The 26618-nt window shown below is 37.6% G+C and overlaps 2 protein-coding genes across 4 annotated transcripts in view; one reads left to right on the top strand and one right to left on the bottom strand.

Annotated features, from left to right (window-relative positions):
• Nucleotides 1-26618, top strand: part of LOC129714967 (ADP-ribose glycohydrolase MACROD1-like) — a 614100-nt gene that overhangs the window by 17826 nt on the left and 569656 nt on the right. The window lies entirely within an intron of this gene.
• The window catches only part of LOC129714966 (leucine-rich repeat transmembrane protein FLRT1-like), a 111851-nt gene continuing 102557 nt past the window's right edge, over nucleotides 17325-26618 (bottom strand). For both annotated transcript variants that reach the window (XM_055664755.1, XM_055664757.1), the window contains one exon: nucleotides 17325-20006. In XM_055664755.1, coding sequence (XP_055520730.1) covers nucleotides 18021-20006 — 1986 coding nt within the window. In that variant the 3' untranslated portion in view covers nucleotides 17325-18020. The remainder of the gene's footprint in view (nucleotides 20007-26618) is intronic.

The following is a 26618-nucleotide window of genomic DNA, read 5'->3' as shown; positions in this document are numbered from 1 at the left end:
TGTGTGGGTGGATAGACCAAGTGGGACTTGATGTGAATGCGGTGAGCGTAAAATAGAATTAGTGTACGTGGGTGGTGATGGTTGGAGTGGCCTCAGTGGGCAGGTTATTGCCGTATGTTTCTATTACTCCCTCATTGTGATATTATCTGGGACAGGACCAACATATTTTTGGAGAGGAACTGATATTGTTTCCTTTGGAACAAAATGGTTGGTTTAATTGAAGTATACAAAATGAAGAGTCGACCAATATAGGTTGAACATGTAACCAACCATTTTGTTCCTGGAAGTCCATTCAGGCATTCACAAATGGCTTTTAAAGGAATTTAGCAACTTCATAATTGCTAAGTATGCACTTTATTTCAGAGGATGATGACTGATATCTGGCCTCGTTGCTGGTACCATATCAAATCTGTCTATCATTGGCCTTAAATCCATTCATGTTAAGAATATACACATCCAATTGCAATGTAACAAAAACACTGACAACATTTTAACTTAGTAATGCCAATATGGGTTTGGTTGTCATTTTGCAGGCAGTCTGATTGTTGTTAAACCCATCTGAAAACATTCCCTATCTGTTTCATTACTATTCAGATGTTGATTTCCAATAATTGTTCTCAACATATTAATTCCAGATTTAATTAATTAATTGTAAGTTAGTAATGGTGAATGAGAAAATAGTCAAGGGGATCAAGGGTATGCAAACAATAAGTTAAAATATTAATCTGATATATACTATATGCTGGCGTAACTCAGCGGGACCAGGAGAGAAGGAATGGGTGTTGTTTCGGGTCGAGACCCTTCTTCATCTGATATGTTCATTATTAAATATTAAATGCAATTCAGTGCAAAAATGTAAATTATTTTAAATATATAAAATTAATTTTTAATATTGTGAGAATGATTCATTTTAACAATTAAGTATCAGGTAATTCCGATTTATATTCAGGAGGTTGGCACTGAATGTAAATGAAAGGTTGTGATCTTACAAAGCTGACCAAGCCTTTGCCACCTGGTACTTTGCAATGCTAAGCCTGAAGAAGGGTCTCGACCAGAAACGTCACCCATTCCTTCTCTCCAGAGATACCGTCTGTCCCGCTGAGTTACTCCAGCTTATTGTGTCTACCTTCGGTTTAAACCAGCATCTGCTGTTCCTTCTTACACACTATACCAAACTTAGTGGTTTAGTTTAGTTTAGAGATACAGCAAGGAAATAGGCCCTTCAGCCCATGCCGACGAGTGATTCCCGCACATTAACTCTATCCTACACACACTAGGGATAATTTTACAATTTTACCATGCCAATTAACTTAAAAACCTGTATGCCTTTGGAGAAACCTGGAGCAAACCCACGCAGGACATGGGGTAAACGTACAAACTCCCTCCAGATAGTACCTGTAGTCAGGATCGAACCAGGGTGTCTGGTGCTGTAAGGCAGCAACTCTACCGCTGCGTTACTCATTTATATATTTAATAAATTCAGTGTCATCTTTTGTTCATCAGGGTTTAATTACATTTTTAACAATTACTTAATGAAAAAGGAAGTTCAGAGAATATGTTGCTTTCCATTATCAAAAAGTTATGCGAACTGATAAATATATTCACCCTTCCGTCTCTTTACTTCATTCCATTTTCAATCTTCCTCTTGAAGTCGCCGATTCTTATTGTGTTGCCTCAAATATATCAGCTCTCTGGTACTTTCCTTAATTAGGCATTTTTTGTAAACAAAAATTAAGCACTGAGACTATCTGACAGGAGCAGAATGTTCATTTTCATGCATTTGTATTTCTGAGAAGTGTGTCACCGTGCAGCAAACATAAATGAATTTCTTTGATTTTTTTCCCTCTTGCTCAGGGTAATAAGTTTGCATATCTGTTTTGCAAGGTTAGCCAACTCAACAGCAAATAGACAAAAAATTCTTGCACTGCTGATTTACTGGCTATCATTGATCTGAGTGTCTAGTAAGGAAAATTCAAACCTTGTTTCTACTTTTGAATCTTCATAGTGATATTCTTTTCAAAAAAGAAACATTGAGATAGAGCAAAGACCAGGAACTGAACTTCTTGAAAGATTTGTAGCCCCATCTAGCGAGACACCTCAGTACAGTCTGCCATTTTTGAGTAGCTGCCTCCTGGTCTGGTTATTGGCATTTAGTTACATGATTTTCAGCTTTAGTAATAATCTCTCATGAGAGATTATATCAAATATCTTCAGACACTTCATAGCAATAACATCATTAGATATATGCCTGTCCACTGCTAAAAACATTGATCAGATTTGTAGAACATGAACTCCCCTTTGCAAGCCATGTTAGCTGCCATGATCAGCTGAAAACTTTCCAGGTGTTCAGATATTGTCTGCATAATTATAGACACTAATCATATATTTCTACAATGGGTATTTGCTTATTGGTATATAATTTTCCTCCTCTCAGATAGCAGAGTGAAATCTGATTAATGAGAAAGGGCACAAGAGTAAAGGGAAATTGATGAAAGACCGTGGGCAGGTTTGTATAAATTTGGATAGGACACCAAAACTGCAAATGCTGCATAACTGCATAAATGGAAAACATTGCAATCTATCTAAAACTGGTTCCACATGAAACAATTACTTCTCTGTATTTTAGATGTGGAATCAATCTTTTCAATATTTTCACTTGGGTAGATTAAAACTGATAAATAGTATTAAAGTATTTCTGTGAGACTCGCCACCTTGAACAAAAATAATACATTAAATATGATTGGTACTCATACATAAATGGGAAATTATGAACAGTGATGATTTATGGATGAACCTTGCAGTCATTTGTAACATTCAACACACAACGCAAATCCTTTGCTAAATCTTTTGTTATATTCGAAACAAGGAACTGCAGATGCTGGTTTACAAAAGAAGATAGAGTGCTGGAGTAGCTCAGCATGTCAGGTATCAACTCATGAGAAAATGGGTAGGTGACATTTCAGGTCGGGACTCTTCTTCAGATTGATTGTACCGGGAGGGGACAGAAAGCAGGAAGAGAGGAGGGGCAGGGATAGGCTGACACAGGTGATAGGCAGATGATTGGACAAGGGCTAGAGATGAAAACATAGAAGGTATAAGACAAAAGGATTGAGGATTTTTATTGCAACAAACCCTCTTTAACTTATTTTCACTCTTTCTGACAAAGGGTCTTCAACCGAAAACAATAACCTTGTTTCTCTTTCCACAGATGCTGCTTGTGTTTTCTAGCTTATTCAGTTTTCAATTTAGGTTTCCTGCATGAGTAGTTTAAAAAACATCTTTCACTAAAAATCTATTATTATTTTCACTCCTCCTTTCTCTTTTATTGCTTTCAGTTGTTATTAGGCTCATTGCCTTGATTCTGTTGGAATATAATTATTTTATTGTACCTATTCATTCCAGAAATCATGGCAATACTGCTAAATTCCAGCAGCTGGCACTGTTGATCTGAAAAATATGCTCTCTACAGATTCAAACAAATGTAAAATTATCAAAATGTATGATTGCATAGCCTTTACAGCATTACATTTATGGAAACAAATGGTCGAACTGATAGTTGGTAACTGATAATTCAATGATTGTTGGTTTTTATACATCACAACATTCCTAACTTTTAGTTAAACATCAAGCAGTGGGTGCAAATGTTAAAATATGAAGACACTGTTAAAATCTAAACTTGAAGGGTTAGAATCATTATATCTTGCTGCACACAACAAGGTTTGTAGTACATATGACAGCTCTTTGATTGAGCTCAACAAACAGTCCCACAATCTTACCCCATGGGCCTGCAGATTTTTTCATGACAGGATTTGTACTTGGTTTGAGTTTCCACCATCATTTCATTGCATTGCAGATCAGAACAAATCAGGTAAAAATCCACATGTCTTCTGTAATCAAATTTTGAAAGATAAGTCGATGTCTGAGAACCTCTGATCTCCATCCACAATTTACAGATTTTGTTTATTTGAACACAAATGTATGTAATTGAAAATAACAATTTAAAAGTGATTATTTTAATCTAGATTCTCACTCATTATCCCTCAACTGCTGTAAATTCCCTTTTCCCACCACACTGATTAATATTTAAAAATCTGCTCATAGCTCTGGGACTATATTCAAATACCTTTTGTTATATATTTTTCCATTTGATTTAAGTGTTTTTGCTCAACCACTGAGACTATTAGTCAATTTTCCTTTCTGCAATTTGTCTGCAAAAATGGATTGGAATTAATATTAAGCTTACAGTGTCCAGGATGCATTTGTCAAGCATCCCTGAATGATTAAGGTAATGAGTAGTTGTTCTATTCAGAAAAGGAATGATTGGCACAATACACAATGTTCTTGACTGATCTCAAGTTCATTGGCAGCAATGGCATTACAATTGGCTTCTCATTACTATTTCAGTATAAGGAAGCATTGCAACCTCCTTATTTCTGGTGTATTGAGCTGTGTTGTGCTTTAGTCAACAGTTGTATAGGGAACTAATATTTTGACTTATTTCCGAAGCCTGCATGGTGAAAGGTATAAAGCACCACCCCATTCATTTGAATGAACTTTCTGAGACTGAGTGAAAAGATCAGTACAAATTATTGGGGGAAGGGGGAAGAGAGAATGGGGACATCCCAACTACTAAATTCTGCAGCAAGTTACACAGCTGGTTTTAGGTTGGCGAAGTGTGGGTCTGGTTGCCACACTATACGAAGTGTGGGATTGCATTGGGGAGAGTACAGAGACGATGAACCAGGATGTTGTCAGGATTGGAGCATTTCATTTATATGGAGAGACTGGATAGGCTGAATTCATTATCCCTTACCTTTAGTCAGAGGATAGTTAATCTGTGGAATTCATTGCCACAGAGGGCTGTGGAGGCCAAGTCAGAGGATATTCTTAAGGTAGAGATAAACACATTTTTGATTAGAACGGGTGTCAAGGGTTATGGGGAGAAGGCAGAAAATGGGATTAGGAGGCAGAGATCAGCCAGGATTGAATGGCAGAGTAGACTTGATGGGCCGAATGGCCTAATTCTTTCCTATAACTTGTGAACTTGGAGAGAAGAAGGCTAAGTGGTGAGCTGATGAAAGTACATAAAATTATACAAGTAGATAAGGTAGATAATAAATACCCCTTTCCTATTGTGAGGGGTCTAAGGCAAGAGGGAATACATTTAAGGTGAAAGATAGGAAGTTTAGATGTAACATGAGGGGGAATATTTTTTGCATAGAAGGTGGTTGGGATCTAGAGCACACTGCCTGAAAAGGTGGTGGAAGCTAATATTCTCTCAACATTTAAAAGCATCTAGACAAGTACTTGTATTGCCAAGACATGTAAGGCTGCAAGCCTAATGTGGCCAAATAGTATGATGGATGGCATGAACATTGAGGGCCAAAAGGTCTGTTTCTGGACGTGTATGACTACATGCCCATCTTAACTTAGAAGTGAGTCGTCATTCCTTCATCAGTGTTGGGTCTAGATGCTGTGCTCAATGGCACTAAGCGGGACTATTTGCCAGATTCAAGAAGACATCTTGCCACAACCTTGCCAGGGATCCGAGGGGCAGCCTTTCCTCACAGAGGATGGTGCATATATGGAATTAACTGCCAGGGATGGGTACAATTAAGACATTTAATATATACTTGGATATACCTGGATAGGAAAGATTTGGATGGATGCAGGCTGGGCGCAGGCAAGCTCAGTTAGGCAACTTGCCAGGCCTGTTTCTGGCTTTTCTTGTCTATGATTCCGTGCCTTTATCTTGCAAAGGTAATGTAGAGTTGGCCAATAAATTATAACCTTATCATTAATGCCCACGCCCCAAGGTGAAAACATTGAATTGTTTCTTAAACAATTTCGGTACCTTAAGATCTTCCTAATTGAATAAATTGCACTGATCCAAAGAATAATTTTCAAGTGTAGTTATCTTGGCAACCAACCATGACCTTTCAACAAATGCAATGGGAGGTACAGAAAATGATACAGAATTAGAACTATTTGCTATTCAAAATGTTTCTGAGGAAATGTTTCTGCTTAGATGGAAAGTGCAAAAAAAATGAATGTGGATTAATGGATGAAAGTCACTCTTAGCATCCTTATATTTTTCACAATCTAAGAGAAAGTATCTGATTTTTCGAATGGTATAATTGAAATTGAGAATTGGTCCATTAGGGACCGTAACTACCAGTTAGCCAACATCAATGCATACATTTTATATTTATTTCACACAAAGAATTACATTCAGTCATGGAGAACACAGATTTTCCAAATCTATGATTTATCTTTTAATATATTTGTTTGATCATCAGCTTCAAAGTTCACTTATCTGAATGAATCATCATGGTACTTCTAAGATCACAAAGCATGTTATGCTGATGATGCATTGAATGTTCTTAGTTCACATTGTAACTTGAAATTTAATGTCTGATTTGATTTGCTTCATCGGTTCCTTAACCCAGCATTCCTGTCTCTGATTCCAAGAGAGTTTAACCCTTGATCTAATTGTAAAGAAAGTACTAGTTTGAAAGATTTTGATTTCTGATTTATTTAAATAGACACAAGAGTTTCCAATTGATTAACACAAAAGGGAAAGTTAAGTGAGTGTTTGCTTCAGATAACTGAAAGTTATTGTGCCTTTAAGGAAAGTAATTGAGCTTTTGTGGCTTTGGTTCTTGGTACTCTGAGAACTAAATTGGGAATTGGTAAAACTATTGAAGAAAGAAAGAAAAGGAAACTTCAGATTAAAGGGACAGTTTATTCTGGTGGTATTTTAGTAACTACCTTTATCGCTGACATCTATGAAAAAGCAATCTCTTCTTCAAAGTCATAAGTAACAAGATTCATTTCAAATAAACCTCTATTAGTTGCTGAGATGAGCTGGTCAAAAAAGTGTGCTGATAGACAACTGTGAAGGATTAAAAGTTCAGGAGACCTTGGACCTAAAGTTCTATGAGCTGGCTTCAAACAGTTGAATTCGAGGAAAAGCTTGTAGCAAAACAATTGGCATGACAGGGCTAATACTATACAGCTGGTTAGCGATGTGATGGCTGTTGAAGGGACTGAAAGACAAAGTACAGATGTCATTGAATTTAAAGCTCTTTTAATTAAAAAAAAGTGATGCAGTGAGTTTTACACAATGAAGCGAGAGTGTGTTCAGCTTCAGCACATCACAACAAAGTTCTCTCTTCCGGTGTTATTCAGGGTTTATTGGATCCCCACCACTCTTTCACAATGTGTGCAGTGGACTTTAACAGGTCCATATCTGCAGGTATTTTAAAAGGCATTGGTAAACTATTCTGACAATTACAATCTATTTAGAGAGTGCCTCTTTAACATTTTATTCCTGGGAATTTCTTGAACTTTAAGTTATAAAGGTGAATAGTCAGAATAACACCATTCAACTTCTTCTATGGCCAAGGCAATTTTGAATCCACTTTATCAAGTCGCCATGGATCCCAGGTGCCTTAATATTTTGGATCAACTTACTAGAAAGCAAACTCATTGCTAACATTTATTTCAAGAAGGCCTGTATACAAAAACAAGGATGTAATGCTGAGGCTCTATAAAGCTCTGGTAAGGCCTCATTTGGTAAATTGTGAGCAATTTTGGGCACCATATCTGAGGAAGGATGTGCTGGCACTGCAGAGGGTCCAGATGAGGTTTACAAGAATTAACTCCGGAATGATTAGCTTAAATTATGATGGGCCTGTACTCGCTGGAGTTTAGAATATTGAGGGGGAACCTCATTGAAACATGCAGAATAGTGAAAGACTTGGATGGAGTGGATGTGGAGATGTTTCCACTAGTGGGAGAGTCTAGGACTAGAGGACATAACCTTAGAATTAAAGGACATTCTTTTAGGAAGGAGATGAGGATGGTAAATCAGAGGGTGGTAAATCCGTGGAATTATTTGCCACAGAAGGCTGTGGAGGCCAAGTCAGTAGATATTTTTAAGGCAGCGATAGATAGATTCGTGATTAGTACAGGTGTTAGAGGTTATGGGGGGAAGTCAGGAAAATGTGGTTAGGATGGAGAGATAGATCAGCCATGATTGAATGGGCGAGTAGACTTGATGGGCCGAATGGCCTAATTCTACTCCTAGTCCTTATGACCATATGACTCAGAGGGCCCTTGTCCAATGCTTTACCATATAACTATAAACATAGCAATAGACCATTCAGACCTTCGAGCCAGCACCGCCATTCACTATGATCATGGCTGATCATCCAGAATCAGTACCCTGTTCCTGTTTTTTCCCCATATCCCTTGATTCCGTTAGCCCTAAGAGCTATACCGAACTCTCTCTTGAATACATATACAACGATTTCCTCATCAATCGTGTCCATCAGCTGCTCGACAAACTCAATCAAGTTTGTAAGACATGACCTTCCCCACACAAAGCCAGGCTGACTATCCCTCATAAGTCAATGCTTTTCCAGATGTGAGTAGATTCTATCACATGTTCATAAGAATGTTCTCACTGGCAGTCTCACTGACCTATAATTCTGGTTTGTTCATATTTGCCCTTCTTGAGTAAAGGAAAACATTGGCTATTCTGCAGTTCCCTGGAACCTTGCTTGTGGCTAAAGGGGATACAGAGATCTCTGTTAAACCCCACCAATATCTCTTGTCTCTCTAATTGACCAGGGATAGATTGCTTCAGGCTCTGTGGAATGTTTATTGAGAGATTTTGTGTTTTCATTTAAGCATTCAAGGTAGAATGAATTCCAGAGCATAATGGTAGAAGGAAATTATATTTATGTATTATCTTGTTTTTAATTTAAAACTTGCACAGCTAAGATAGTATCCCATGGTTGAGAAGCTTTGCAGACTTCTTTAAATGTAGTTCTTCTTCAGAAGTTCTGTTGTATGTGAATAAGATGCATATCCCTATTTCCTGCTCAAATTATTTGTGGAGCTTTGCTCTAGGTGCTTAGAGCCAGCTGATTCTTTAAGCACTAATTTTTCGGTAATATTGAGATGAAATAAGAGGTTTAATTTAGCTTTCCACAACTAATCCGTTAGAGGTTGGGAACTTCAGCAATAAACCTATTTAAGTGTTCCATTTATCTAAGCATTCCTTTGAAGTGAGAACTGTGCTCACTGATCTCATAGGTTTTTGAATTTTGAATAAATTCCAGGATCAACTGGATCAGATTTTCACTTCCTTTCGCAGCCTTTGCCTTTTTTTCTATGGTGCTTGGATCTCAGGAATGCCACTGTTGAAATGGAAACACAAGATGAAGGTTATGAGGGGTTGAGGTTGAGAGTGTAGCAATGAGCATTAGTTCAATTTAACAAATAGTGCGTTACTTTTCTTTGACGTACATTTTGGTACAGAAATTATACATTTTACTACTGGTACAGTGTCTAAAAAATTAGCTACAGAATTGTGCTGAAAATATTTTAGGCCTAATTTAAATAGAAATTAATGAAACACTGGCAACCAAACTTTGTTTTTCTGCTTTATATTTTGCTAATTAGCTGTACCATAAATGATGTTCTATTAGAATAACTCAACTATTGGATGAAGGCTTATAATGTTGTGCATTAGCAAGCCTTCATCCATCATTTGAAGGGCTGAAAAATGATAAAGGATAGAAGCAAAAAGACTGCCTTGAAACTTCAGCAACCTGGGTTTGATCCCCAGTGCTGTCTGTGTGGAATTTGCATGTTCTCCCTGTGACCCTTTCCTCGGGTGCTCTGGTTTCCTCCTGTTAACCAAATGTGGGTTTATAGGTTAAATTGTCACTTTGTGTAGGTGAATGATAGAATCATGGTGAGGAGATGAAAATTGGATTAATGTAGGATTAATGTAAATGGGTGCTTGATGGTTAACATTGACTTGGTGGACTGAAGAACATTTTTTCATGCTATATGAGTCTAAAAAGATGAATAGGTTGCAATAATTTGCACTAGGTTCAGATTGGCAGTTGGTGCCAAAGAATACTAGGTTCATGCTTGTGGTACTCCATTGGTGAACCTCTGATGTTACTATAGTTGAAGATGTAAGATGCTCACAGATTCGAGTTTAGGTATTTTCCCCACAGGAAAAGATGGAAAAAGATTTGAAAAGATGTTAGTGATTCTTGTTAAGTCAAATAGCTCATGATTAACATAATGCCTTTTCTTGTGCCAATGTAGAGAGAAAAAAACATTAAGTTACTCCTGCTTAAACAGGCTCTTTGAATCACCGTATCCATTCCCACGTTCCACCACTTGGTCCATAGACTCCTATGGCTTAAAAATTCAAGTGGGTGTCCAGATACTTCAACGTTGTGAGAGTACCTGTCTCTAGCATCTTGTCAGGCAGTGCATCCCATCTGAATTTAAATATTTCCTCAGATACCTTCTAACCCTCTTAATCCTTACTTTAAATCTTACTTTTAGACTTCTCTGTTATGGGGATAAAACCCCATTATCTAATCAAATGCTATCCAAGTATTTTTACAGATATATGATCAAAGATAAATAACTTGAACCAAATGACCTTCTATGTCAACAGAAAATTGTTGACCAATGTAACGTCTTTTTCCATGATTTATGGTTTCCACACCATGCCATCTCACCCTCAAATCTTTCTCCAGTACTGTCATTGGGCATAAATAATTATATCATAATGATAATATTCCTCTTTAGCTGCTGTAGTTTTCATTATTCTGTGATCTTAATGATTTTTATGCTAAATGGCTGGGCCAAGACTGTATAGTTGTAAATGGTCTTTTAAAGTTGTCTGTGTCATAATTATTTTAGATTTATGAAGAAATTTAATGCAATTTAGTTGAAGGTTATGTTATATTACTATATTACATTGGAGTTGTGGGATTTGACTTACTGATTTGTTCACTTCTGAAATATTGCCAAACCATCCAAAGACACTTTCACATTCAAAGCCAAAACCATTTCATGGTTTTTTTGCTATCAACTGCATTTAGAAATGCAGTACACATTGACTTAGTTTGTTTGAGCAGCAGCAGAGCACTGCTTCTTTCGCAAATCTTTCAAATGGCTATCTATTTCTTTGATTTTAATCTGAGTCTAGACAATGATTGGGGAGCTTCCCTGGGAAACTACATTTTCAAGACTTCACAAATAAAGGCACAACCTAGTAAGAGGATCAATAGGATCCCAATTTTAAATCTTAGTCTGCTCTGCATTAGCTGATTATCACTTGACCCATAAATGTAGCAGTGAAATTGGTCTCCATGTCTTTGTTGTACAGAGTAAGTTAGGCTCTGGCTCCTAATTAGTATCTAGTGACTTTTGCAGAAGACTGCGTGTGAGCATATTTTACCCAAGTATGGGACTTGGGCACGGTGGCGTAGAGGTAGAATTATGGCCTTACGGCGCCAGAGACCCGGGTTCGATCCTGACTACGGGTGTTGTCTGTACGTAGTTTGTACATTCTCCCCTTGACCTGCGTGGGTTTTCTCTGAGATCTTCGGTTTCCTCGCACACTCCAAAGACGTACAGGTTCGTAGGTTAATTGGCTTGGTATAATTGTTAATTGGCCCTAGTGCGTGTAGGATAGCGTTAGTGTGCGGGGATCGCTGCGGACTTGGTGTGCCGAAGGGCCTGTTTCCATGCTGTATCACTAAACTGAACTAAATGTAATTATAACTAAACTAATCTAAACTATAATTTGTATTTACATACCATCTTTAACGTGGCAAAACATAACAAAGAAATCTATAGGAGCTTTTATGAGATAAAATTTGACTCAATGTCATGAGAAGATGTTAGGTTACATTGTGCGCCATTTTCACAGAGAATGCCATTCATTCTAAATATGGGTAGAAACTTGGGAAGATTTAAACACAGAGTAGATGGGGTACGATTTGGAACCTAACAACATTAAAAAATATTGGAAAGGAGAATAAGTTTGGAATGAGTCAGTGGGTTGAATGATTTTGTTAAGGAGCTGTGTGATAATGGGCATGAATTTCTTACAGACACAGGAGAAAATGCATTCACAACGTGCACTGATTTAACAACTGCTAATGTAAGTGGAAATGACCTAATTTACTATCATAAACAATAGAATTTGGCACCAGTGCACAAATATTTCATTTATGCAATATGGAGAGACTTTAAAGAAATATATAATTGACAAAGCTGTTAGCAGTGATAACAGTAAACTCCGGCTGTATTTAAAAAAAAGTTTATTTTGAAGAGAACAAGGAAATGTTCACATTTGTATGTACAAGGAAAGGGTCAGCATGTTTCAGCTTGAACACACATTTAACATTGAAATTTCAAGGCACCTACAAAAAGAGGCCAAAGGGCTTCACAATGCACTTTGGTTTTGTCTTCTGAAAATCCTTTTTTCCATGTAGCAATTCTTGTCAAAACACAGCAAGCCAACCTTAAACAATACAACATTTAGAGAATGAAAAAGAAGTGACCATTTAAAAATATATAATGACGATGGAGCTTAACTAATTAACCTGCTCCTTATGATTTATTGTCTCACGTGGAACATAATTATTCACACAAGACAGTAGATGCCAGAGCTAATAATATTAATTCATCTTTTGATAGTTAACTCCTTGCAGAAAGGTAATATTTCCGCAATTCCAGTATTTGCCTCCATGTCCTTTGAACTGCATTTTCACATGTTCATTCTTTGTTCTTTAAGTTGTGCACTCAGCTTTAACCAGCGTATTGGATGCGGGCAATAATTCACCTTGGCTTCTTAATAATTTGTTATATTTTGTTCATATCCCCTTTTTAACGCATTTTAAAGCAATAATTCTGGAGCTGTACTTTGCCAATGTATGCAGTAATCCAGTATAGCGTGAGAGAGGTGAGTAGGCACAGACCACTTTGTTTCTGCAGTCAGCTGCATCTTCCTACATTGACCACTACTTCATATTCTAACTGGACTCCTCTACTACTAGCATTTGATTCATATCAATTTTGGGACGATAATGAAAAGAATACTTTATAAGAAGGATGACACCTACTTTTTCACAGAACATAGAAACATAGAAAATAGGTGCAGGAGTAGGCCATTCGGCCCTTCGAGCCTGCACTGCCATTCAATATGATCATGGCTGATCATCCAACAGTGTATACTCGGTGTAAACAGGGTTTCGGCCTGAAACGTTGCCTATTTCCTTCGCTCCATAAATGCTGCCGCACCCACTGAGTGTCTCCAGCACTTTTGTCCTAAAATTGCTGAATCACTAATATCCTATCTAGAGTATACCAGTGTATACGCTAGACAGGATTTTGATTTATGTTTGCTTTAGGATTTTTAAGCAATTTTATCATCAGGAATTTGAATTGTGGAAAATACAATTGTTTTGTTGAAATTAAGGAATCATTTCTGCAAAGAATACTTGTATGACCAGTTGATTCTGAATGACATATGCATGTACCAGTAAATAATTTAAATTCGAAATAGCAAAGCCCTGTTGTAGAATGGCAAATTGTATTGGCAATACAAATTTGTAATGGTGTTCTGGTGACACTGTTAACTGGTTAAAGTGGCAAACTACCAGGAGCCGATACTCTGCTAAATTAAGACCTGATTTGTAATGCATGGTTTTTCCTTATATTAAATGAAACCCAAATAGGAAGTAAAATTACAGCAGATTAGGAGTGGAAACAAGACTAAGTACTGAGATTTGTTTTGTTGATGCTAAAAAAGAAAATTTAAAAATTAGATGTAGTATTTTAATTCTAAGAACCTAGCCATTGCTGACAATGTAAACATGTGTAGCTCATCCCCAATTGTCCTTCCTCTTTGTTAGGTCAGAGAGAAGTTATAATTCAATCCTGCTGAGGTGAGACTGGAAGTTGAGTATGTAGCATAAAAACTGTTTCCCGACACAAGGGGTTTTAGTGACCTAATTCGGCCGTTTCATGGTAACTGATAGTAAAATCCTGCTTGGTTAAAAAAAAGTTAAAATTCTGTAACAGTTCTGGTGGGTTTGATTATTAAGCCAGTTACTTTGATTATTAGGCCAGTCAGAGCTAAACAGCATGGAAACAGACGTTTCAGCCAACTTTTCCATGTTAACCAAGTTGTCACGTTGTTACCATGTATTGTGATCATTGTTAATAGTGCATTTAGCCATGATAATTATTTGCTGAACATGGGATATTTTACATTTGGTGATAAGATTGGAAGGTCAGAGAAAAGCTTACTGATGAGTAGGTTACACAAAAAAGCTGGAGAAACTCAGCAGGTGCAGCAGCATCTATGGAGCGAAGGAAATAGGCAACGTTTCGGGCCGAAACCCTTCTTCAGACTGATCGGGGGCGGGGGTGGGTGGGGACAAGAAAGGGAAAAGGAGGAGGAGCCCGAAGGCTGGGGGGTGGGGGGAGACAGCAGGGGGGCTGAGGAAGGGGAGGAGACATCAAGCACTACCACAAGTGGGAGAATTCGATGTTCATGCCCCCGGGGTGCAGACTCCCCAAACGGAATATGAGGTGCTGTTCCTCCAATTTCTGGTGCTGCTCGCTGTGGCCATGGAGGAGACCCAGGACAGAGAGGTCGGAGACGGAGTAGGAGGGGGAGTTGAAGTGCTGAGCCACCGGGAGGTCAGCTTGGTTATTGCTGACCGAGCGGAGGTGTTCGGCGAAACGATCGCCCAACCTCCGCTTGCTGATGAGTAGTGCTGTGCGATTTCAAAATACATGTAAAATACCTATGATGGTTGTCAAAGATGTAATCTGTCTAAGGAAAAATAATATCTACCAGATATGACTGGTAAAAGATGGCTGGAGTCAAGCTGGGAAGGGATTTTCGGTGTGGAGGAGTAAGGGTGGCAGGAGAACAGCTGAATCAATTATTATTTCCTTTAACAATAACGATTTGTAATGTAATTCCATTAACATTGCAAAATGTCCCAAGGTCTTTTATAGGAGTGTTATCAAACAATGTTTGGCACTAAGCCATGTCAGGACAGAAAGCTTGGTCAAACGGATAGTTTTTATGGAACCGCAAACAGAATAAGAAAGACAGAAATATTTAGGGAGGAGATTAACTAATCAGGAAAGGATAAGTGAAGGAAATCATAAAGCCGTGTATGTGAAATGTCTGTGCTCCATGCCATATCAGATATAAAATAAATTTCCCTCTGTATTTCAAACAAAGCAAATTAATTTTTAAAAAGTCTAATTTTACTTTGCTTTCTAAATGGGCGATGACTGCTTAATAAAATGGCATATGCCAAGGGGTGCTCTTTGCTACCTTCTCCTGTACTTTGTTTGCCAAATGTGAGAAGCACCATTTTTTGGTAAAATCAGTCATATCACAGAAGAGCTTCATTCCTTGTTGTTCACTAAGATGGCCAGCTTGTAATTCCCTGGGACATATAAGGATCAAATTCATTTTCAGTTTAATTAATGGTGGAACACTTACTGTTCATAGCATAAGATTTGCAAAATAATGAAGCAAAAGCATGAATCAAAAGGATGGGTGACGTAATAGATTTTACTTGCAGTACATGCTCTAAAACTATTTTTTTTGTTTATCAGCCAGTATATATTGTCTTTATGGTCAGTATAGCTGCATTGACAAAGTCGAGAATGCTGGATGTTCAGATCTGCAAGTAACATCGGAGCAAGTCATTATTCATGCCTGACTGCTTAGGATAATTTGTAAATCAATCTGGTGGAAATATTGGCAGTTTTCCTGTGTAGGAGAGTGATGCTGCAAAGATTGCTGGTAGCTCGTTTTTCTCATTTTGAAAATGTATCACACAACAATGAGGTGTGCTCTCAGTTTAAACCTGTAAATTTACATCGCTCTTGAATGGTGCTGCGAATTAGAATCAATATTTTATTTTATGCACTCTACTCCCTGCACTATGCACTGCATTTTAATTATATTCTGGGTGGTTGAGATAAACATTTTACATAACATTTTATTAAATGGTTTGTGAAAGTGAAGCATTTTTAACAAACATTTTAGCTTGAGTGTTTATTACAGTTTTAGCATAAATGCTTACATTCATATAGTAGGCAAGTTAGTTGGGTGGTTCTGCTTTTGATCTGAGCTCAATTGAGTGAGAGACAGATATCTAGATATGTGAAATTATTATGTACATGTCATTATCCAAGTCAAAGTGCAGAATATCGAGCCTATCCAGAATGCAAATCATACCCTGCCAGTCTTGACAACATTCTATTACTTTTTGTTAACCTTTCTAATTACAATTCAGAAAGTAATTTAAAACTACTGGGGTTGTGGAGGTAGGATGGAAGTAAAAAAAAAAACCGTAGTTAATATTCTCATTCAAATTGTCTGATTTAAAATAAATCAATACTTTATGGTTATTTAAAAACAAATTAGAGCAGAGAAATGAAAGGTTAGATGATATAACTACAATTACACCATCATTAGTCTGGAAATAGAAATTACTAATTTACTATATTTAGGGTCACACAAATATTAGAACATTTTACATATTAAGAAGAGGATTTATTTAAAAGATCAGTTGTAACTTGATCATGATAAATTGAAAAATATATTTACAGGCAAACTTTTGTGATCTTCATATTATTTATGTTAATTGTCAATCCAGTTTATGAATGCACCTGACACTTGTATAGATTTGAGACTATCAGTTCAAATGTTCAGGAAACCTTACCATTAATTTACAGTGATCAAATGAAGACTTTTGTGAACAGTTAAAATCTTTCCTTTCAGTAAAGATTCCCTGAAGGAATTCCCTGTATATATAAACAGATTTCTGGACGATCACCATACAGAAACCAAAAAGCTGACATTACAGTAAAGAATTTGAGACTCAGATTCTCAGGTTAGCTGTAGGTAATACACTTGTACGTTTGTGGTAACTTGGGACATATTTTCCATGAAAAATTTAGCCTTTTATCATCTAATAAAATATTTAACACCATCCTAGGTTTGCTTCAGTTTGAATTTGTTCTTTTCGCAACATTCAATTTAATTTATTATAAGGAGAAAATACTATTAACCCTTCCAATATTTAGTTTTACTGGTCATTTTTGAAATAGTATTACTTTCTTCAAAACCAAGGAGCATTTATCACATAGGAAGCAGGAGATCATATTTATGGCAGAGAGTTTTGGCTAAGCCGTGTCCAAATACACCATGACATATCAATTTTCTACACTTTGTGTTGTAGGAATAAATGTACTACAGAACAAAATAGACTCATAGTTATTCAAATTAATTGCAAAATTTGCTTTTTGAGGAAACAATTCATTTTAGTTGCAATTTTTGCCATTTTCCCCACAGTAGTCCACAGAAATTTAAGTTGAGGAGAAAAATAAACAGCATTGCAGGTCAGATACCTATATTACATCCATTTGGTGTGACATCTAAGGACATGTAATTCACAATCTAGATTTTTATTTTTACAATACACAAATTTCTAACGAATTTTAAAAGAATGTTTCAGCAGAATTATCTTCAAATTATGTTTCTTTTCCAATTACAAAAAGCTCTTAAAACGTCATAAAGAACTCAATATTTTAAAACTAGTTTCCTCTTTTAAAATACCATTACAGAAATAAGAAAAACATAGCATCAACAGATGGAACTACTGGAAGTGTGGGGAATATTTAAATCCTGCACAAAGAAACGGATGTATATTGTAAATATATGTGTGCATGTAAATAGCCTCTTGTTGGACCATATTGAGTAAATCTTCAAAGTGGTGGGGAAAGACTGATTGATTTAAAAAATATCTACGTTGTTTACCTGTTTGACAATCAAAAAGCTTGGTAGTCTTTAGACTGCCTGATGATTCCAGAGTAGGATCTTCATTCTTAATCCCACTTCTAGTCAAAATGCGAACGAAAGTCTGGCTTGAATACAATTAGGAAGCTGTGTTTTCTTTCTAAATATCCAGCTTTTTTAATCTTTTAAGCATATTAAATATAAATTATATGACAAATGTACAAAATATCGTGCCAGGCATATTCTGCTGGACTTTGTTTTGTCCCTAATGGTTTTTATGATTTTATTTTTAAATATCTTTTGTTTAGCAGTGCATTGGAGATAATAATGCAGGGAAGCATCACTGCAATCACGTGTAAGAGTATTCGGCATCTGGTATACCACCGTCTCTGTAACCTCTGTTACTGCCAAGTGCTGTACTATGACTGTTCTTGTAAAGACTTGTCCCATTGGATGGAAATATGGTGTGAATGACATATTCCTCCTTTGGTCGCTGTTGGTTATTGAGAGGAATCATCTGAAACCCACTCCCTCTGATTTCTAAAATTGAATTATCTTTCTTTGTCCCTGCTTCTGCATAGTCATCCTTTTTCCTACAACCTCTATTGTATGGTTGATCCTGTGAGAAAACATTCCTATTGTTGTTGATGTAGCAGCAGAATGCAGCAAGGACAACAATAATAAAAACTAAGGCTGAGGCACCTCCAATAATCCCAGCGAGTGGAACGGCTACATGGTCCGATTCTTCTTGCTCCCTGTTTAGTGTTGTGGTAGAACTATATAGATCAGCGGTCTCTGCTTTAGCACAGACTGGAGTTTCATCTCTTACATAAAAATTGCTGGCTTCCATTGTTACCATGCAGATGATGTAGGTTGACTTGGGTTCAAGAGCTGTGAGAAGATATTCAGTTTGATCTCCTTGTACCAAGGTTTCAGTGATGGACCCAACTGATGGGTTATGATCAAGTCTAAGCCAACTAAGCCTGAAGGATGTGACTGGCAACATTGTCCTCCATGTTATACGAATACTATCAGCAGTTAAAGGCAGAACGTTAATGATTATTGGTTTTGTTCCTGACCCTCCTGACAAAGGATGGTCCACGTCAAAATCTGGTGACTTAAGATATGGTCGCCTTGGTTTATATGCGAATTGTAATCCTTGAGTGGCAGTTATTGTATATACAATTGGGGTTGTCTTCAGAGCTGTATTGCCACCATGCAATCCAATCTCAAAACACTCATTCATTTCTGTTTTGATGTCTTTGACTGCCATTCCTCGAACTTTATCTGGGCCTTGGCACATCAACCCTCTCACATTGACATGAAATGCAGTTGTTTGTAACCAGTCTTTTAGCCACATCATCTTGCAGCCACAGTACCAAGGATTGTTGCGTAAGAGTAGCTGACTCAAGTTCACCAAGTCATCAAAGACTCCTTTGGGCAAATTTGTTAAATTGTTATTTGAGATATCCAGTCTCTGTATCTGTCTCATTTTAGAAAAAGCATTGGGTGGAATGTAGCTAATGAGGTTATCTTGAAGATAGAGCTTCTGTAAATTTGAACCAGGTAGTTTTGATGGTGGAAAACTCAGAGAGTTTCTGATCAATGAAAGTTCAGTCAAATTTTGAAGTCTACTGAAAGTCTCATCTGCAATTCTTTGATTAGCTAAAAGATTACCATCCAATACCAAGCGCCTCAAATTGATCAAACCTTTGAATGCATACTGTGGAATGGTTGCAATCCGGTTGTCATCCAATCTCAATTCTTCCAGTGTTTTAGGAAGACCAGAAGGGATGCTGCTGAGATGGTTCCTTGACAAAAAAAGCAATTTAAGGTGCTTACTGTCAGCAAAAGCGTCTTCCTCAATGCTAACTGTGGACACTGAATTATCATCCAAATGTAACTTTTCCAACAAAGGAATTCTTGCGAGTGCATCATGAGTAATGGCTCGAATGTTGTTGTCCTGAAGATGCAGCTCTTTCAGTGATCTGGGGAGGTTTATTGGAAACTCATCCAAAGCATTTTCATAAAGGTAAATCACTTTTATGCTCAATAGAATCTTCAGTTGGTTTGGAATTCCAGCATTGTTAATCTGGTTATTTTGTAGGAAAAGAGTTGTGGAGTCTTCTGGTAGTTTGGCAGGAATTGATGTCAAGCCACGGTCATTGCAGTAAACAAATCCATTGTCACATCGACACATAGAAGGACAAGTAGATAGAACTCTTGGCATTAGCAGTGCTGGTATGGTAATGCAGAATAGCAAACAATTTTTGAAATCCATTGTTTGTAGCAGCATATGGAGATTGGAAATTTTATATTTTTGCCCACTTATAATCTGCAGGGTAGGAGAAATTACAAAATACACATTAGTTAACATACAGTTTCATCTCACCCATCTTGTTCAATGCAGCATATATACCATGCAAAAATGCAGTTTTGTAACTTCATGTCATTTATCAAATGGAGCATGAATTAGGCGTTAAAAAAAAAATTATTCTTACACTAAGTTGGCTATCTAAACGTATATGAACAATGTCATAAGGTCTTAACATTACAAGAGCGAAGTTTTCTACTAAAGTATGTTTTCCTTCTGTCAGCTATACCGAAAAATTTAAAAAGGCATATCTATCTGCTATTGGCAAAAAAAAGCTTCTCTTTTGATCTGTTATCAGATTTGCTTGGACAGTGGCTGACAGAAAACAGTATGTGACCATACAGAGCAAAGCCAGCATGATGTTACTGTCCAGATTTGGTGATATAAAAATGCCTTAAAACAGACATATCTTGAATAAAAAGTTGACATTCCTGACATCCAAAAACGAATGCGCTGATAAGAATAATCACCAATAATTTTATTGGGTAATGGCACAATTCCATAATCTTAATTATGAAAGGAAATCAAAAATCAAAGATATCTACATGTGCCCTTCTTGGCGTCATACTAAATTAAACTTTTATTTCTCAACAAGTAATATTTCTGGAGCCTGTTCCTTGCATTAGCTTGTTCATATTAGGATCACTTTGGAGTCAAACTATTAAAAACACTTGATCATCGATTATCAAAGATCCAGTTCACATCTGTACTTTGACTAGGATAGACACATATTCATTCATATGAGAGGTTTTGGTTACTCAGCTTGTTAGGTTTTGGATTCATTAAAAAATGAGTCTGAAGAAGGGTCTCGACCCGAAATGTCACCTATTCCTTCGCTCCTTAGATGCTGCCTCACCCACAGAGTTTCTCCAGCATTTTTGTCTACCTTTAAAAAAATAATTATATTTATTCCAACCAGAATTTTTGGAAGTTAAGTCTTGCTATTAATGTTTAAACCATAATTGAATGCCTAGACATATAAAACTGTTTGTGTAGTTTCATGTGTATGGTTGACACTAATTCAAAGCTGTCTTTGCGTGGGACATGACCTGATTGATTTTTCATGGATGAGGTCATGAGTGGGGTGAATTACAAACATCTGTTTCTGTCAGTTACGGGGTGAGAGGAAGGTATTGCTTCTTCATTGCTTTTTCATTTATTCTCCCTTGTCTATGGTCATGATGATCGTACTCCCAACATAAAATTATGCCACCAAAGTTAGAATCCAAGGTTATATTTCCACTGGAAAAATTAAAAAAAAAAATTTTTCAACAACATTATTTTATTTGTAAAATTTGCAAATAAATAATATTGTAGATTGTACGATTCTCGGTACTGTCACATAGGAAATGTCATCATATTTATATTACGTTCAGCATGGCATCAATTTTCCTTTATGCACATTCCTTGAGTAAATAATGCAAATATTTTTTTTAACATTGGTTTCTGCCTTATAAAGCCTCTGTGGCAGCTGCAGCACCACTCTTCAATGCTTCTAGTCGTAGACGATAGAACATGCTAGTTTGCAACATTCAGTGGTGGACAGCTCTTAGAAATCAAGTTTTATGAAGCTCTTTCATGAATTTGATAAGATTAGATTAGATAAGTGTCATATACAGTAGAGTGCTCAGAGTAAACATTATAAAAATGCAGTAATGATAAATACAACAGTAAATATGACAACAGAATGGTGCAAGATTGTAGTGCCAAATACGAGCAGTGCAAAGAAACTACAATAATGGAATAATTGAATGAAGAGGACACGGCAGCACCGTCGGGAATATTGTATGAAAGAGGTGATTAGTTCGGGGGTCCATTAACTGTGGGGAAGGAAGCTGTTCTTGAATCTGGATTCCGAGCTTTCAAGCTCCTGTATCTTCTGGGAGAGATAATAGGAAATGTCAGTGACAGGCATTGAAGATGCTTCCAACCTTCCTGATGCAACATTCTGTGAAGAAAGTCACAAACCTGTGATAGACTGGGCTGTTTACACTACTCTCTAGATGTTCAGGTGGTCAAGATCAGAGCATGCTGAAATGCATTCTGTCAGAATACTACGTGTAGAAGCTCGAGAGAGAACCTTGTGGACATGCCGAGTCTTCTCAGACTCCCAAGGAAGTCAATATGCTAATATGCTTTACCGTATCAGTGTGAAGGGACCATGTTAGATGCGAATAATATGGAGGCCAAATAACTTGAAGTGGTTGACCATCTCTACAAGTTGGTCCACAAACAACTTTTTTGTCTTGCTGACATTAGGGGCTAGTTTATTATATTAACACCATGACACTAGATTTGGCGCTTATTTCCTGTACCTCATCATTGTTGTAGAACTGACCAACAACAATGATATCGTCGACGTAAAGACGTAGAGCACACAATCCTGAGGGGCACCAGTGTTGAGGATAAAGAAAATGTTACGATGATTTCTAACAGACAAAATTGTGCTGATCAAGAGGCCCAGAAGCCAGTTGCAGCTAGAAGCCTCAAGGCTTAGGTTCACAGGTTAGGATTGAGCTAATTTGGAAGTATGATGTTGAAGGCTGAGTTTTTGTCTGTGAACACTTCCTGACGAAGATGTTCGTATTGCCAAGAAAATCCAGGACTGAATGCAAGAGAGTCCTCCATAGATTTATTTTACTGTATAAGAATGTCAGAGGTTTCGAGTGTCTTGAAGACAGGTGCAAATGTGAGCTATTACCAACCTTTCAAAACACTTCATAATGGTCGATGTTAGAGCTTTTGCACAGTAGTCATTGAGAAAGGTCACTATTTTTCATGCGAACTGGAATGATGGAGGTTTCATTGAAGAAGATTAGGACTGAAGATAGTTGAAGTGAAAGGTTGAAGATTTTGGTGAAGACTGTGGCCACTTGATTTCCCTTGTGAAAGCATGAAAAACAAGGCAGTGCACAATTTGGTTTACAAAAAAACAAACTGAGTTCTGAAGTAACTCAGCAGATCAGGCAGCATCTCTGGAAAACATGGCTAGGTGGTGTTTCAGGTCGGGACACCTTCTTAGGCTGATTGTAAAGTGTGGGGTGGGGTGGGTGGGAGAGAAAGCAGGAAGAGAGGAAGGGCATCAAAACCTTTTCTTTTGCACGCAACTTCTGGTGAATGACAGGTGACAGGATACAATCCAAATGAAAGGAAGGATTTAAGTCATATAGCCCGAGGACAGAATCTCACTATGCAGTGATATGGTGATTATTTGTGCGTTGTAAACCAGCATTGGTAGTTCCTTGTCAAGTTATAGTAGTGTCTACATGCTCAATAATGGTGCAGACTATTTAGTCTCAGAATGCATGTTTCCCTGTGATATTCAGTTTAGATGCATCCGTTATGATTCATCTTTGAGCTTACTTATTCTGTGACTGGTGTGAATCCTACTTATTCCTCAACCACATGCTTGTTTAATTTTCATCCCAACATAAAACCACAAAGGATTAGTGCCCTGCATGCTCACTGTACAATGAACGACCAGCATTCAATTTGCTTTGCTGCACTAATACATGATACACTCTGCCACCATTTTGCATTGTGATTGAACTTTAGGCTTCAGTTTTATATAAATAAAACTTGTTTAATATCAAACGATCATCAACAATCATATGTTTTAATTCACACAACCATTTTTACAGCTGTGTACAAATACAAGGAGTGTGTAGTGGAAGAAAATCCATGATGACATTTGTCTACCAGTTTAGTCTTTTAACTTTCAGTTAATACCGTGAAGAAATTATGCAATTAATTGTTTCTAGATATATAACTGATATCAACGCCGAGGAACCCTTGGGGGATCCCGAATTTGATTGCAATTCTCATTATTGAAGATTAATGTGAAAAATCTAGTTTAAAATGCTTATCATTCAAAAGTATTTTCAAGCGTGTATTAAAATATAACGAAGACAGGTTTAAATCTTATACAAGTGTGCCTTTCTTGCTCAGTCATGAGCTCAAACAGTTTCTTGATGTACAAAGAAGGTTAGTCCTATGAAGTCAGGATTCTCTTCTCTTCTAAATTATTCCCTTGAGAAGTAATCAGTCTGAAGAAGGGTCTCGACCCGAAAGTCACCCATTCCTTCACTCCATAGATGCTGCCTCACCCGCTAGGTTTCTCCAGCTTTTTGTCTACCCTTGAGAAGTAATGTTTGTTCCACCACATTTTAAGCCACATAAAATGGTTCCTTGGATGGGAGTACATCACTAGAGCCTTGTAACTTAAAAAGCCAAGTGTAACTAATGCATTTTATTACAAGACTTTAAACCAAACATGGCCTTTACATCAGGTTAAATTATGTAGCAATTTTCTGTGATCTCTGACATCTGGGAAGAGAATCATCGGCCGCCCCCAGCTACGTTACAAGGATGTCTGCAAGAGAGATATGAAGGCGCTCAACATCGATGTGGAGTCCTGGGAGAGCCTTGTCGCTGATCGCACGAGGTGGAGAGGCACCCTGAACCAACATCTCAAAACGGGGGAAGAGAAACTGATGAACGCAGCGGCAGACAAACGGGCACACAGAAAGGAACGCTGCAACTTCAACAGACCAGAGACCACACACAAATGTGACCTGTCACTCCTGCATTGGTCTCTTCAGCCACAAGCGACGCTGCTCTAGCTGAGGTTTGGAGCAAGCAGCCAACAGCAAGGATGCATTACCCATGGTCAATCATGACTGAGGAGGGGCACTACATGCATTTTTTTCCGTGATCCTTCTGCTCCTGCACCTTAAATGTGTCTGACAGGGTTAAGATTTATTTTGAGTTCCATGGCCTTAAGCTTTGGGTACATTTGTTCCCACGTATTATCTTTGTCTATTCGTTTATAAAACACCAGTAAAGTGCTAATGTTGCCTTACACGCAGGCTAATTTGTTTTAAGAAAGTGAGTATAAATTGAGAAAGCTTGAGAAAAGAACCAATTTAAGCAAGTTTCAAAGACTGTTTTTTTTCCATTAAGTCAGGTTTGTAATCTTGGAGACCTTAAACTCCAGAGTCCATATTATACTGTGTTAGTTCTTGCTAATAATATTCAAAATTTTATGAACTGAAATGTTTATACAACAGAACTTAGATAAACTAAAGGTTGAGCATTGCTGCTGTATCAGCCATCGATTTTGTTAACCTTTTTACTTGGTTTATGAACTGAATGGATGATTCACCGCCTCAACGGTGGTGAAGCCTCGTGGCGGCGGCGGAGAAGCCTTGCGAGTTGACCCACGGTCGACGAGAGCATGGAGGAACCGCCATGAGGGGGGAGGGGAAGGACAATAGAGGACCTGGCGTGGGGGAACCGCCGAGAGGGAGGTGGGGGGGGGGAGAACAATGGACAATAGGGGAAGGGACTATGGGGACCCGGTGTGGGGGAACCGCTGTGGGGGTAGGGGCGGTGGAGGACAAAAGGAGGAGCTGGGGTGCTTTGTAACTTTGTCAGTGCAGTAGGTGGCCGCTATTTGTATACATTGTGTATCCAAGCAAAGAATCTCACTGTGCCTAGTCACATGGGACAATAAAGTATTCCTATTATGTTTAAATACACTTGCACCAGATAAAAAAGGGGGGGGGGGTGGGGTGGTGGGGAGAGGGGTGAAACTAATTAAATGCCAATGTAGGTCAAAGAAAGAAACTATTAACATTGGCCATTTCCACTGTCAGTCTTGTTTGGAAAACTTATTGTTTAATTTACAAATCATCATTGAACTGATCGACAGTTGATGCAAGATTGACATTCTGCACTAGAAAATGGGGCTGGTTAAATACAGAAGCAAGTGTCACTTTGTGCAAAGATCTATCAGCATCATCCTTATATGTTCATTGCCCTAGTATAATTTTGATGTAAGAATCAAAGGCTGTATTTTATCCAACTAACAGTCCGCGTTCAGAACTATGGTGTAAGAAGGAACTGCAAATGCTTCTTTCAACCGAAGAAAGACACAAAAAGCTGGAGTAACTCAACATCCCTGGAGAGAAGGAATGGGTGACGTTTCGGGTCGAGAACCTTCAGTGTCTATCTTCAGAACTATAGTAACTATTTTTAGGCACAGTATTATTTTCAGTTGTTTAGAAAGAAATGTGAAATTGTCAACATGTCTGTTTGAAAAAGATGATTAAGTTGGTAGATGTGTTGGTGTTTTTTCCAATTGAATCATAAAATTTAATGAAACATAAAATAAGCTATTCATTCTATATAAATCTGGTTTTAGTTGTACAAATTTAGATTAAAATATTGGCCTGGACAAAGTAGCTCCATGATAATGCGTTGTATAACATTCATCAGAAGAGGCATAAGTTTGATCACTAATTAAAATTAAAAAAATCAGCGTACTGGAGTAACTCCGTGGGTCAGGCAGCATCTCCAGAGGACATAGATAGGCGGCATTTCGGGTTGGACCTTTTTGCAGACCGATTGTAGTGGGGAGGGAAAAAGCTGGAAAAGAGGTGGGTGCAGGACAAAGCCTGGGAAGTGATAGGTGGTGGATACAAACGAGGAGGATTGGCAAATGGATGGCAAAGGCTAGAAATGAAAAGGAGACTAGAGTAAAAAGAACTAGAAAAAATACCATTCAGTCCT

This window comes from Leucoraja erinacea, chromosome 44 (assembly GCF_028641065.1).
Source record: "Leucoraja erinacea ecotype New England chromosome 44, Leri_hhj_1, whole genome shotgun sequence".
NCBI classification, from domain to species: domain Eukaryota; kingdom Metazoa; phylum Chordata; class Chondrichthyes; order Rajiformes; family Rajidae; genus Leucoraja; species Leucoraja erinaceus.
This window is presented reverse-complemented; position numbering and strand designations above follow the sequence as displayed.